The 14,805-nt window shown below is 38.0% G+C and overlaps 1 protein-coding gene across 1 annotated transcript; it reads left to right on the top strand.

The window, feature by feature from the left end:
- The first annotated feature begins 552 nt into the window (after positions 1-552).
- agbl5 (AGBL carboxypeptidase 5) lies at positions 553-14,795 on the top strand. Its single transcript, XM_087812742.1, has 17 exons — positions 553-672; positions 2,263-2,460; positions 2,535-2,706; positions 2,769-2,935; positions 3,593-3,770; positions 3,843-4,021; positions 5,151-5,661; positions 6,739-6,908; positions 6,984-7,119; positions 7,192-7,406; positions 8,355-8,551; positions 10,402-10,578; positions 12,412-12,545; positions 12,631-12,683; positions 12,792-12,973; positions 13,783-13,913; positions 13,994-14,795. Exons 2-17 carry the CDS (start codon positions 2,273-2,275, stop codon positions 14,036-14,038), a joined length of 2,835 nt encoding a protein of 944 aa, XP_087668868.1. The 5' UTR covers positions 553-672; positions 2,263-2,272; the 3' UTR covers positions 14,039-14,795.
- Positions 14,796-14,805: the final 10 nt, after the last annotated feature.

The following is a 14,805-nucleotide window of genomic DNA, read 5'->3' as shown; positions in this document are numbered from 1 at the left end:
ATACCACAAGAGCAGAAAACCAAACTCCCTCAAACTTTTTTTGGGGGAAAATCCATATAGGTTTAATAATAATAATAAAAACAACATTTTCATAAAGAAAAGGCAGTTAAGCTGCTGTCGATAAATGTGTAAACTATCTATATGTATATGCATGGATTATTCATAGACATGCATACATCATCTATTTTGATGTATAGACCTGTTTTTGTTTTTTGTTTTTTTGTTTTTTTTTCCTACTGTGAATGCGAAACTCTCGTGACTATTGTTTACTACATTGATCTTTAAACAGTTGTTTTACCTCTAAAAATAATAATAAATAAATAAATCATCCTGATTACCTGTAAAGATGATAAAAATGGTGTTTTCTGACAGTGATGGAGTCAAACACTATTTATATAGTCCTGTGATGACATCAAAGGCAACTCATTCATTTGTTCCTATTTTTCGAGCTTTAGTATTTACCTTTTATCATCAGAAGCTTATAAATAAACCGAATTTTAAAATTATCACCTGAACCCATTTAATGGGCTCCTCCTTAAAGAAATGCAACTTTTAGCCTTCGGTTGTTTTCGGAATTATTCGTTTTTCCTGATGAGCCTGAACGCAGCACGACGAGCGTCGTACTGAGGACTGAAGGGCGACGAAAACATAAATAGACTCGACAACAGACAAGTAAGACTAGTTGGTCGTCGGTTATAAATGTTTTATTGTCGTGCAAAACGCTAAAAAAAAAAGATAATATTGTTGTGTCGTATGTGTTTTACAATATTGGTCGATACCGTCTAAAACCATGTTTTTTTTTGGAAGCTAAGCTAGCTTAGATACGAGCGTTAGCGTTGTTAGCAACAGACGCTTGTCATTGAACTCTGGCGCAACATTTTTTTTTTAAATATTTGAAAATAACTGCATGAATCATCATTCTACACCTCGACACTGTCAACCCTTTGTTTATCTTGCATGCGAGGTCGATCAGCTGTTGTCAAACAAGCTCCTGCACGAACCCGTTTGACTGCATTTTCTGAGCTTTTACTGTGGCGGACAAACATAAGCAGCCATTTTTAAATGTCAGCCTTGATTCAGTGCAACGTCTGCAGAAAAAACAATAAAGCCTATTATTACACAGATAAACAATAATTTGCGAGACCGAATATTTGTGGTTGTGTTGAAAATGTCCACTAGATGTCGCCATTCATCCGCATTACATCGAAATTAGGCCATAAACAGAGAATATTTGGATTGCGTCCAATATGATATAATTCCTTTAATAATAGCTGCCAATGTTGCATGATGGGTAGTTTATTTGTGTTGTTATTTCCTCTATGTGCAATACCCCAAATAGTACTAGTATACACTTATTCTATATTATAATTTAAGAAATATTCTTGTATTTACATTTGCCATCACCTAGAAAAACTAAGGATATCCAAGTATACCATGAGTATTCTTATTTTATTCTAAAATGCAAGTAGTGTGCTTGAAGTAGTTTGACACCCTTTAGCAAAAGTAAGTATAATTAGATGTACTGTGAGTATACTTATTTTATACAAAGAAGAAGTAGTATACTTGAAGTGTACTTTTGACATCCCTTGATAAAAGTACGTATAATTAGAAGTACTATGAGTATAATTATTTTATACAAATATGAAGAAGTATACCTGAAGTGTACTTTTGACATCCCTTGGCAAAAGTAAGTATAATTGGAAGTACTATGAGTATAACTAGTATAACATACCAATGAAGTAGAATACTTGAAGCCTTAGAAAAAATATGTATATTCAAGTGTACTATGAGTACACTCATGTTATACTTAAATTGGAGTAGAATACTTGAAATGTACTCTTGACATCCCTTAGCAAAATATTTATATTTAAGTGTACTATGAGTATGAGTATACTTTTTTTTTTACACAAAACTTTAAATAGTATGTGTGAATTTCACTTGTGGCCACCCTCTAGCAAAAATAAGTACATTTAAGTGTACTATATGAGTATAGTTGTGTTGTACTAAAATTGTATAGTGGTATACTTGAAGTTTACTTTTAACATCCCTTAACAAAAACAAGTGCATTCAAGTGTACTAAGAAAATATTTATTGTAAACTACTAATGGAGTATAATTGAAGTTTACGTTTGACATACCATTATTCAAAATAGTTCACTGATACTTTCCTTATACTCAAGTATACTTAGTTTCTTGGTCCACATATGATTGATCCGTAGTTTTCATTCTTTTAATCACGCTGTCGTACTGTGTTTCGTTGCAGAGCTTGAAGGATGGAGGTTTGCTTCGGTAAAGTCATTTTCTCCTCCAAGTTTGAAAGTGGAAACCTGGCCCGGGTGGAGAAAGTCGAGAAGTTGATCAACGACGTTACATCGATACGGTCAAATATACTGCCCGAGCTTGAGTTTAACGTTTGGGTCAAACCGGACTGCGAAGGAACGGAATACGAAAACGGCAACAGGTGAAGTAGTTTGGATACGAAAACATTCATTTGATACCATTGTCCGAAAAACTCTTTTGTTATTTGTATTTCAGGTCATGGTTTTACTTCAGTGTACGTGGCGTCCTGCCTGGTAAGACGATAAAAATCAACATGATGAACATGAACAACCAGAGAATACTCTACAACCAAGGCATGGCTCCTCTCGTGCGCACTGTGCCTGGGAAAGAATGTTGGGAGAGGATACGAGACAGACCCACGTGTGAGGTATTAACTTTACTTGTGCTCGTCTCGTGCATTTAAGTTAACATCTTCTGGTCTTTTTGCAGACTGTAGACGACGCGTTCGTCCTGTCGCTGGTGCATCGCTTCTCCGAAGTGCGAGGGGCTACAACCTACTTCTCTTTCTGCTATCCCTTCTCTTACACCGACTGCCAGGAGATGCTGCAGCAGTTGGAGGAAAAATTCACAAACATTTCTCGACTCAGTCCAACTAGGTAAGCGGCTGTAGAGGGATCAGCCATCTTTTTATTTCGTCTGACACTCGCTGTGTCTCAAATCGCATACTAGCGTACTAAAAGTTAGTATTTTTAGTGCGTTAGTGCGTCTCAATTCTTAGTATGCGAAATTTAGTGCGCCATGCACACTAAATTGGCGTACTATCACGCCCACAAAACTGAGCATGGTTCGATGGACACTAACCACACTAAACAGCCGCCATCTTAGTGACGTTTTAAACGGAAGTTACGTCATATATAAATGCATATATATGCATATACTTACAGGTGCATTTTCCGCAGCAGTAGGAGGATGAGACGTCTTCGCTGCTGATACCAGCTTAAATATCTCACGATTCTTTAGATTCTCATATTTTTTCTTTATTTCTTTTCCCAAACTTGCAAAACGTGCTGCCAGCAGGTGTCGGCGATAGCGTTCAAACAGCTGGTTGCAACATCGTTAAATAGAAGTAGAAGAAGAAGCTGTCATGTGATCTCCGGTTAGTGTGTAGCAGCAGTGTTTGATTTGAGACATACTATCTGTGGAGAATTTGCATACTAGTTAGTATGTACACTAAACTGATGCATACTAACTTCTAGCATACTAAGAGTAGTATGCGATTTGAGACACAGCACAAATCTGCTCTTACTTTTTAGCCCGCCGGCTGAGGTGTATTACCACAGAGAGTTGCTGTGCCACTCTCTGGATGGAAACAGGGTGGACCTGATCACTGTGACAAACTGCAGCGGAATGCAAGATCGAAGAGAGCCCAGACTGGCTCGGCTTTTTCCCGACGCCGACACTCCGAGGCCTCACTGTTTCACCGGCAAAAAGGTGACCCAATCTTCTTCACTTCTGTCTTCTAATCCTGACCGACGGAAGTGCATCATCTCCGTTGGTTTTCAGGTGTTCTTCCTGAGCAGCCGCGTGCACCCGGGGGAAACTCCGTCCTCCTTCGTGTTCAATGGGTTTCTGAATTTCATCCTGCGAGCGGACGACCCGCGGGCCCACATGCTGCGCAAGATGTTTGTGTTCAAGCTCGTGCCCATGCTCAACCCAGACGGAGTCATCCGAGGTCACTACAGGTAAGATGATGCCCACGACAGTCGAGTGATCTGTTGCATATATTCATTAGAGGAGGAAAATATTGATGCACTGTAATGAAGGTTTGTTGTTTTTTCACTATAGTGTATTGATATTCAACAGCACTGTAGCAATTTAAAAATTATATGTTTAAAAAATGTGTGTATAAAATGAAAGAAATCAGTATTTTTTAATTGATTAACATATAAATATTCAGATTTTGTTGCAGCAGTTCAGTTTCAGTTTATTTAAAAGGACAATGTGCAGTTCCATTAAAAAGATGGCTGCACCAGATTTAGCACAATGCTACTTTCCATTTGAGTCCTTAACAAAGATGCAGACAGTTTACATAGTACATCACATACAAATAAAGCAAAAACACAATAATATACAAAAACACAGTACAATTTAATAATGTCAATGATGGCCAAATACCTGTCTGGTACTATTAGTGCGAGCAGGACTGGTGGTCTAAAGGTCAATCTTTGACAGCCAAAAGGATTTATCAAATCCAGCTAAAAGAACTATCAAATCCGAGCGATAACTGTGGATGAGAGGATACATTCGCCTCTTTTAACGCTGATAGTCGTTGTATTTTTAGTTGTAAAACCGACTAATGAATGTAAAATATTGACATAATTTGCTAAGAAATATGATAATATTTTACTGTACATCCATTTCCCCCTGGGAGGTTCTCTATATGCAAAATAGTTTTCTCTTTTCTTGTTTTATTGTGATTAACAAATAATATAATCAACAGAATTTCAACAAAAAAAAAATTAACAAAATTCAGACATAATGAAGAACTGCTTCCTTGGTGCTTGGTTCTGTTTTTCTATTGCTTATCTTGTGTGTTATCTTATTTCTTTCTTTCATTCTGTACCCACACTATGTTGCATTAATACCACTGGCCACAGTTTCTGGTTTAATTCTTAAATAATTCTTATATAATAGTTAATCGAGCCTGAAAAAACTTTTTAAAGGAAGTATAAATAACTTTGACTTATTTCTTCCAATGCATTTAAAATTGTGATGTCGTTTTATATGGGTAACTGTTCTTTATTAAAAATACATCAAGTATTTCTGATGTTTATCAACCTGTTCTTGATCTTGTATTCCTTGTGACTACAGGACTGACTCCAGGGGTGTGAACCTCAACAGACAATACCTGAACCCAAGCCCTGAGCTCCATCCCTCCATCTACGCGGCCAAAGCCCTCCTGCTCTACTATCACAGACACTACCTCATGAACAACTCATGCAACGGTGGCTCAGAAGCAGAGGCTCCTCCCCTCAACGTCGACAAACCCGTCGAGAATCGGTCACCAGAACTCACTCCTCTCGAGGCGTCCCTGAACCAGCGAAACGCCGACGGCTCGGACTCGATCGAGACGGAGGTCCGCATGGTGACCGAGGAGAACCACTGGCTGAACTCTGAGTTTGAGAAGGAGGAGCAAAGAAGCCAAAGCTTTTCGGAGACTCCGGATTCGGCTACTGTCGGCGTGACGGAGCCGCACATGGTAGAACCGGAATCGGTAAAAATCCAGGAAGGGGGCGTGGCCTATTACGTGGACCTGCACGGACACGCCTCCAAACGTGGATGCTTCATGTACGGGAACAACCTTCCCAATGAGGTCCAGCAGGTGAGATTTAAGTGAACACTGAGAGCACAGTTTAAGATGAGTTTAATTCATTTCTCAGTTGAAATTGACTCAAGGACCGATCGACAATCAACCAAATTGTAAAGAAAGAAAAAGCACCAATTATAGATGCAAGCATGATATTGATAAATTATTACCCACGTTGAAGTTGTTTTGTTTTCGCTGTTATCATGTGTTCTCATTTTTAACCCTTGTGTTGTCTCAGGGTCAAGGGGGCCCCGAGGCCCAAAAACAAACGTGTTTGTGGTATCCCTTGTGTTGTCTTGGGTCAAGGTGAACAACCTCCCTGGCTTCCAGAAATACATATGTGGTGGAGGTTGTTTATCTTGACCCAAGACAACACAAGGGATACCACAAAAACATTTATTTCCGGGCCTTTGGGTCGCCTTGACTCTAAGATAACCCAAGGGTTAAGACTTCAAGACATTTTAATGCAAATTAAGGCCTTATTTTTACATCGGCTCTTAAGAATTTAAAAATAATAATAGATATTGATTTTAAATTTTGCAGTTGATTTGTATTCCCTAAAAAAGTTTAAGAAATAAACTAAAACATGTTTAAGGGGAAAGTATTTTCTTAAGTGCCTTGCAAATTTCTAAAGGGTTTTTTCCAAGACCAATTTCTGTCCGCGCAGGAAACTATACACTGAGAACTAACCAGATTTTTTGAAACAAAAATAAATAAATTGAGTAAGATGAAGTCGAAGCTTTTTAAGTCACATTTCCATTTTTTGAAAAGTGTTCTAATACTACAGATTTGCAAAGGATTTTTAAACTTGAACTTTATAAACTTTTGAATACACACATGGAGATTTGTTTTGACGTGAAGCTACTTCAGGAATGTGTGAGATTTGATGCATGCCTTTTAACACTTTTTAACCCTTGTGTTATCTCAGGGTCAAGGTGACCCTCAGGCCCAAAGTCAGTTATTCTCTAGGTCAAAGTTAATGACCTGCACCACTGTAAGCCAGGGAAGTCATTCACCTTTGACCCTGAAATAACACAAGGCTTAAGAAACCAGGGGGGAACCCTGTGTTAACCTGTGCTCTTGTGTCGTCAGGTGGAGAACATCCTCTTTCCAAAACTCATCTCATTAAACTCGGCCCATTTCGATTTCTCGGGGTGTAACTTTACGGAGAAGAACATGTACGCTCGGGACCGGAAGGGAGGACTGTCCAAGGAAGGGAGCGGCCGGGTGGCCGTCCACAAGGCCATAGGACTCCTTCACAGGTATATAGATGTTAAAATACTCTTGATTGATTTAGATAATTAACGGGTAATCATGTGACTTCTCTCTCCCAATAGTTACACTTTAGAATGCAACTACAACACAGGGAAATCCATGAACATCATCCCGCCAGCGTGTCACGACAACGGACGAGCAACTCCGCCGCCACCTTCCTCTTTACCTCCTAAATACACGCCTGATATTTATAATCAAGTAAAAAATTTCTCCTTCAGAACTTTTCTAGCTGATGTGCAGTTTTTTGAGTTGATTTTCTTCCTCGATCAGGTCGGCAGTGCAGTGGCCATCTCAGCCCTGGACATGGAGGAATGCAACCCGTGGCCCAGGCTGGTGTTGTCCGAGCACAACTGTCTGAGCAACCTACGAGCCGTGATCCTCAAACATCTGCGGAACAACAAAGCTCTGCCACACGCCTCGTCCAACCCCTCGCAGAGATTGAACAACAACAGCAGCAGAGGGTCGCCACCGAAGACCCTCACTCGGTAAGTCCATTGAAATGTCTTTTCAATTCATTTTTTTTTCAATTTTAACGACTGTACCTGTGCTGGCTTTACAGCTATAGGTTCACAGAATACAAAATCTTCTTCGATACTTATTGACGAAAAATTGCCGATTGGTCATTTTTTTGTCGGTCCTGATGAACCGCTACAAGCTGTGACTCAGTGGAAGAGGTTTTTGGTCTGATGATCCTTTTTTTGGACAACAAATCTTCTCCTAAAACTTCAAACAAGTGGAGAGATGGTGAATTTTGGCTTGCCAACTTTCACCAATGGCATAAAAAGTCTTGCTCACTGCTGCAAAAGACAGATGTTTTACTGTCATTTTGGAAAAGGAGTGGCTTGAAGACAGAATTATTTTTTGCTGTACCACTTGTCTGTCTGTCCACTGGACTTCTCTGCATTGATACCTCACTTGTTTTTGAAGATCTCCACTCCATCTTGGCGTTTACTGAAAAGACATTTTGAAGAAGGGTCCACTGAAAGAATCGCAAGATAATGTCTTATTTATAATATTGAAACAAATTGCAATAAACCTGTAAAAAAAAAACTACAGCATGTGTTTTAGATTTTTTTTATTTTTATATTTCACAACAATTTATTCTAGTAATAAGTCATGAAAAAGCAAATATTTCATAAGAAATGTACTACATTTTTCAATTGATTTCACATACAACTAGTAACTAAGATCATCCACCTTTTACTTTGGCCTGTATTCACACGGAGGCTTTTCCTTGATTTTCTGGAACTCCTGTTGTGTTATCAGTTTTATCTTGCCCTTTAAAGTATATACTTTATTGAATTTTGTTTTGATTGTTTAAGCGCTTTGTGACCCTGGTCTGGAAAAGCGCTATACAAATAAAAATGACTTACTTACCACTTACATATTGAAAATGTCTCTTAATTCATCGTCTGACCCGATTTTGCCAGCAGCTGTCTCACCGGCTCGGCGTCGGAGAACACCATCAGTCGAGTGCGCTGCTACAGCCACAGCAGCAGCAGCCAGACACCCTCGCCCAAGATGCACAGTTCTCCCAGTTTCACCTTCGGCTGCCCCCCTCCCAGAAGCCAGCACATCGGCGGCGCGCATGGTAACGGACGAGGAAACAAGATGTACTCGTCTGTGAAGGGTGAGTGGTTATGCATTAATAATTAACATTAGAGCTGTGGCTTTATACTTGTTTTTGGCGATCATTAAATAAAAGAGAAGAAGTGAGCCGATGTGGGATTCTTTTAGGACGTTCCAGAAGTTTAAAAGCAAAAGAGTTGGACACATACGGAGCCCCAGAGGTGACATGGATGAATAATGTTTTTATCTTGAGTTAACCATGTCTCGTGATACTCGTATCTCATGAAATTCACGTCTAGTGTTATTTTGACACACTAGTTAATTATATCTTAATTATAATTGTATATTAAGCTAAGAAAGACCAGAAATATTCTTCAGTAATGATGGTGAAGTAGTTATTTTAGTGACAAGTCTTTTTTCGAATAGGGTAGTGATTGTTCATAACTGTAGTTCTAAAGTTTAGCCACTAGACAGCAACGTTCATTGTTAGCGTGTGCTCGTTGGCATGGCGAAGGTCAGTTCGTGAGGACCAGCTTCCGGAATTGTTGCGCTTTTGTCTTGGAATCGGTATCGCTATGAGGAGTAGATAATGAAAGCAACAAAAAAGAAGATCGAGCTAGAATACTTTTTGAACGATGAACGAGAATTTCTAGAATAACTGCCTCCGCCTTACAGGACTTACTCACAGGATCAAGCTGTGAAACTAACACTTTCCATACATCCACCGGTAACCAAGGCCTGTTTACTGCTCGTCAATAAAGATGAACTTGAATGACTTTGTGTACGTCATCTAGTGGCTAAACTAAACAACTACAGTTATGAACATTTACTACATTAATCGAAAACAAAGTCACCAAATAGACTAGTTCACCACCATTACTGGAGAATATTTGGGATCCTCTTAAGCTAAAGTTTCACTTAAGATACTAGTATCTCGAGATAAATAAAAAATAAAAATATCCATGTCACTTTCGGTGCACCGTAGACGAAAGTTGGGTTAATATGAAATAGTTTATCAGCCTGAGGATTTCATTGCAACAAAAAAGGAACCCATATTTGTTGAATTTATTTTATTATTGCTTAGCGTTAAATAGTTGAACAAATATAGTAAAAGTTGCACCTTGTGTCTCCTCTGTTAATAATGAAGTTTAAGATTCATTTTTCAAATGTTTACGCCATTATTATCCAGTATTGGTATCTTGATAATATTGTAAACTTGATTTAGTTGGAAACACCTGCTTGTGTCCATTAGTTTGGGTCGTAATGTTGGTTTATCTCAGTGACTTAATGGTAGGCAAAATATTGTTTTATCCAATTTAATTAAAAACAAAATGCATCGGTTATAGAAAGTACTTTTTTTTAACGTGTTTTTTTTGGCGTCTGTTTTTAATACATGGTTTTACATGGTTCATACACAATAATGATGATATGAACAATAATACAACACACAACAACATTGCATGCATTTGTCCAGGATACAGCCGAGAGAGCGCAAGTCTGCTACTGCAGCCGCAACATTAGAAGATCTCAGAAATGAACCATGTAAAATTATTATTTTTTTCACAATGTCATGGCCAGGGCTCCTTACATATTATATTACAAAATTGAAAGTATTTAATCATAACAAAGTTATTTTAAGATAATTTACTTACCAGTTTATATTACACTACATATGAAAAGAGAAAAACTTCCAGTAAATCAAAATAAAGTAAACGGCAGAAATCTTGAGCAGAACCAGACTCACTGTGACCGACATTCTGCCGTGAACGGTTGAGAGGATGGAGAGAGAGGGGGGAGAAGATGGAGAAAAGAGAGGACAGTGTAGAATAAGGCGGTTCAGAGAGGATCATGGGTATTTGTCTTCCACTTCCGCATGCCTCTGAGCAGGTGTGCATGTGTGTGTCTCGCTAGATTCTAAGCCCCAAGAGAAGAGGCGAACCCCCCACCATCGCACCGTCCTGCGCTCCCCCTGCAACAGCCACGCTCCCTCCCGCCCTCCGGTCTCCCCCCCTTCCTCGTCCTCCTCGTCCTCCTCCGTGTACGCGGCGAGCTCCTCCCGTCCTCTCCCGGCCTCCGTCAGTCGGACAGGTCTGTACTCCCTCCAGCCCCCCAGCCTCTCCACCTTGCTCCCCTCCCTGCAGGCTCTACCTGTCCTGCACTGCTGTCTTCTTCAAGGGCTACCACCAGCTAGCAACACTCCAGCTGGGTCCACCACGCAGGACTGAATCCTTATGATTTACTTTTTTGCCAAATTATATTAGAACTGTGTTCGTGGTGGTGTTAAATTGGTGCTAGCCCTTCTTTTTATTTGTCTCTTACACATCTATATGGACATTGGTTTGGAATAGTTTACACTGTAATAGAGGGCATGTGACTAAAAAGCACACAATGTAATATCATAAATGTTCTCTCAAAATGATTTATTTAATTGTAATTATTTAATTAAAGGCCATGGTTCTTATATTTTTCAATTTTGACTGGAATAGATACATTTTAAATGAAAATGATATCCTTTAATTGTTTTTTGCCTTCATCAAATGAATCCAATTAGCTCCCTGTTCTTTTCCAAACTGAAGGAATTATAGATTTTTCCTATAGGTACTATAACAGTTTGATACTTAAAACATTTTTTTTAATGGCAACCAAAATAACTTTCTGGAATTCTTTTCAAGTAAAAAAAGATTTATTTTCTTATTTTCTTAGGTCATCCATTGAACATTGGCATTCAATGTCCATGATGATAAGTTGTTTTTATTAAGCTTTAATTTATTATCACTTCATGCCTTTTACTTGCATTCCACTGTATTTAAGGAAATCACTTGTGTGTTCTTTACATGTGACGTTGTGTAATGTAAAGAGATTGAAGTTGTCATTCTCATAATGACCGTCTTTTGTCAAATGTGCAAATGCAATAATTGATCTGTCATTCCAGCACCTCAGTTTACATCGACAGCAATCATGTGATGACTCGTTGGATCCTAATTAAATTAATTTAAATGTATTTACCAAATCACTAAATTAATTCGGTAGTTTTGCTGTCTATGTAAAAGCAAAATCAACAATCTAATATCATTCCTTATGTTTTGGATGAAGCAAATGCTTAAAAAACTGCCAAAGGAGATAAATTATATGACTCTCTAAATGTTCATTGTGATAACCTTGCAGATATTTATGATTTAAATATATTTATGTTGTGTAAAATGTGTTACAAAATAATATTTGACTGTTTTCATATCTCTGTGTTTTTCTTGTCTTGTTGAAAGAACGATGGAAGGTCGGAATAATTTTTTATGTAAACTTCTACACTTTTGTTGTAAGTTTGATGATCATGATAATCTTGTGTTGCCATGGTTAGTATCAGCCGTGAGTGTTTTCTAGTACGACATCATAGGCGGAGTAAAGAGAGGAGTTTAAATTCTTGCATTCATGTTTTCTTAGGTTTCTTCTTGGTGCTTTGATTTCCTCCCAAAAACATACAGTGAATCATTTCAGCCCTAAGTGGCAGCAGTGTTGTTTTTTTGTTTCCAAAAAATGCAGATTTAAGTGTTTAAAAACCCCTTAAGTATGAGTTCTCCCCACTCAGGTGGAGACTTTGAAACTTAAAATTTCAATTCATGAATCCAACATGTACTGAGCAGGACTTGTGTCAACTTTTTCAATTCACAAATCTGCTAAATGTGTTAAACATGACGCTAACTTTCAATGCTAGTATTAGTCAACATGTCCGTGTGTTATCAAGTGTTTGTCAATATCAACTGTTCAACAAATAAAACCATCTTTGTGTCACCTCATTTCTGCGTGAGTGTGTGTGTGTGTGTGTGAGCCCTTCTATCATCATCGCATGTTTATTTCATTGACGGCGTTCTATTCGCCTCTTCTGTGTTTTCATGTTGTGATTATTGACCATCATTTGGTTTACAGGCAACAGCTGTCCAGATTTTCAGGCAGGTGGACTCAAATCCCCGGGTTGGTCCAGCATATCCGTTGCCATGCGTCCCACCCGTGTCGGAAAGGCAGGTCGGAATAATAAAAGTGTCCAGCAGCCGACGAAAGAGGTCAGCCTCATTCATTATTGTTTTGTTTAATAACCTCCATTAGTGTTGTTTTTTGTTAACATTTATTTTGTGTCTACTTCCTCAGGCCACAAAGGAGTTGGGTCCTGGTCACATCCTTTCTTCTGTAAAGTTCACCAAGTAGGTTTATTGACATCATAGATTTTTTTAGTATCTGAATCCTAACAAATTAGACATTGTTGGAAGGATTCATGAGTGGTGATCGTTCATTCCTCGTTGCATGTCCAGGTGCGAGTTACAACCTTACACGAGCCGCATTCCGATCCGGAGAGCAGGGTCACTGGAGACCCCGTCCACTCCGGGTAGCAAACCCCTGATCGGACGTATGCAGCTGCCGTGTAAAGGGGAAGCAACCGTGCGGGTTTGGAAGTTGCTCAGACCTGGACTCCAGCAACACTTGACTCTAACAGGTACATGTAGACGTGTAATATTTCAGCTTCATAACGTCAACTTATTTAGCCAAAATTTCACAAGACTTTAGTTGCTGCTCTGAACTTGGAACAATTTGTGTGTATTGTATTTTAAATGTATTTGTAAATGTATTCAGGTCGTTTTTTTTTTTGGTGTGAAAATGTTACAAAGATGATGCTCTGAACTTCACATGTTATGGAATGTAGGTGCCTTTTTTTGTTTGTTTGTTTTTCTATTTTACCCATCATGAGTTACAAATTTGAATGATGATACATTTAATAAGAATATCCATATAGATGGATAGGATCGGATGGATGGATAGACATATATTCACTTTTTTGTTAAAATGTTTACTGTAATGAGACCTGCTATAGTTGATGCTCTGAACTGAACAAGGAAACATTTTATAAAATCTAAATTAAATTATTTTTCTTGTATTTCATTTCCTATCTGTGTTACACATATGAATAACAATGTATTTATTTTCAATAATGTTACAAAAACCTTCTATAGATGATGCTATGAATTTAATTAAAAAAAACATTTTATAGAATGTAAATTTAATTTATTCTTTTCGTGTTTTACATTTGAATGATGATATATTCAACATTATATACATATTTAAGTCATAAAAAAATATATAATATATATATATAAATAAATAAAATATAATGAAATATAGTTTTTTCTTTTAAATTGTATTTGATTTCCATTTGTGCTACAAATCTGAACGATGATCTAGCATGAACAGAAACTCATTGGGCTTTATTAAAACCCAGTTTTAATCTCAAAAATGTTTGACAACCAGGTACGTCAATCAAAGGGGCAGTCAAAAAGCAGGGCTCAAAAGGGACCACGATGGACTCGGACCGGACCTTCCGCTATTTAGAGAACGATGTCATCAGCAGGTCACCTGAGGAAGAGGAGAAACTGCAGCAGGTGAATATGGATTCATGTTTAATGACTTTCTCCTTCATGAATATTTAAGATGGATTAAGCCGGTAAATGTCTGTGTCCAGGTTTTGGAGGCTCCGCTGCTACTGGCTGAACAAGTCAACGCTTGAGTTCAGTCACATCCAGGAATCATGGGTTGTCATGGTGACGAGAAGAGAAGTGGAATATTATTCATCATCAGATTGTGTGACGACTGAGACTTGTAGCTTGAAGTCGAGTGCCTTGCACAATGACAGAAACTTTGATTTGAATCCTTCTATATCTTACATTGTTTGTTACAGTAGATGTTTCCACGTTAACAAAAGTACTGAACTACCTGTTATCATAACCTTTAAGAAGCACTGACGCACCTTGATAAGCACATTCCAAACACAGATGTCACATATCTATCCTTTGTGTTGTATTATATCTGAACATTCATCATGAGAACTTTGAAGCTCCGCAGTTTATCACTTCTTACGTATACAGTAAGTGAATTTAATAGTGTTTATTTGCATGGTCGGCATCACTATCATCTTCACGTGTATTATTTCAAGGTCGATTGTTATCATTTAAAGTGAAGGAAACTTGAAGGTATTCGTTTTAAATTTGATGTGTTTTCTTGTATTAATGTGACTGAAACATCAACCACACGAGCATTATATATTTTATTCATGTTTAAATGGAGTTTGATACATAATCTAATCAATATTACTACGATGGAAGGTCCTTTATATTTATTTAGTATAACCGTTGTATATATATTTATGTTATGGCAGTACTGCAGATAGTGGTAGTAGCATATCCCTGGGGGAAATGTGACCAAATGTGTAAACTGTAAACGTATGAATTTGTAACTGGACCAATAAACTTGTTATTTTAACTGGATTTTTAAAGA

The sequence above is a fragment of the Callionymus lyra genome, chromosome 17 (assembly GCF_982586985.1).
Source record: "Callionymus lyra chromosome 17, fCalLyr1.hap1.1, whole genome shotgun sequence".
NCBI lineage: Eukaryota > Metazoa > Chordata > Actinopteri > Syngnathiformes > Callionymidae > Callionymus > Callionymus lyra.
This window is presented reverse-complemented; position numbering and strand designations above follow the sequence as displayed.

What these genes read in the sequence shown, in the direction of transcription:
- agbl5 (XM_087812742.1), top strand. Translation starts at nt 2,273, where the DNA reads ATGGAGGTTTGCTTCGGTAAAGTCATTTTCTCCTCCAAGTTTGAAAGT. An exon ending in GTCATCCGAGGTCACTACAG is followed by an intron (nt 4,022 to 5,150) that starts GTAAGATGATGC and finishes TTGTGACTACAG; the next exon opens with GACTGACTCCAGGGGTGTGA. An exon ending in TCTTCTGTAAAGTTCACCAA is followed by an intron (nt 12,684 to 12,791) that starts GTAGGTTTATTG and finishes TTGCATGTCCAG; the next exon opens with GTGCGAGTTACAACCTTACA.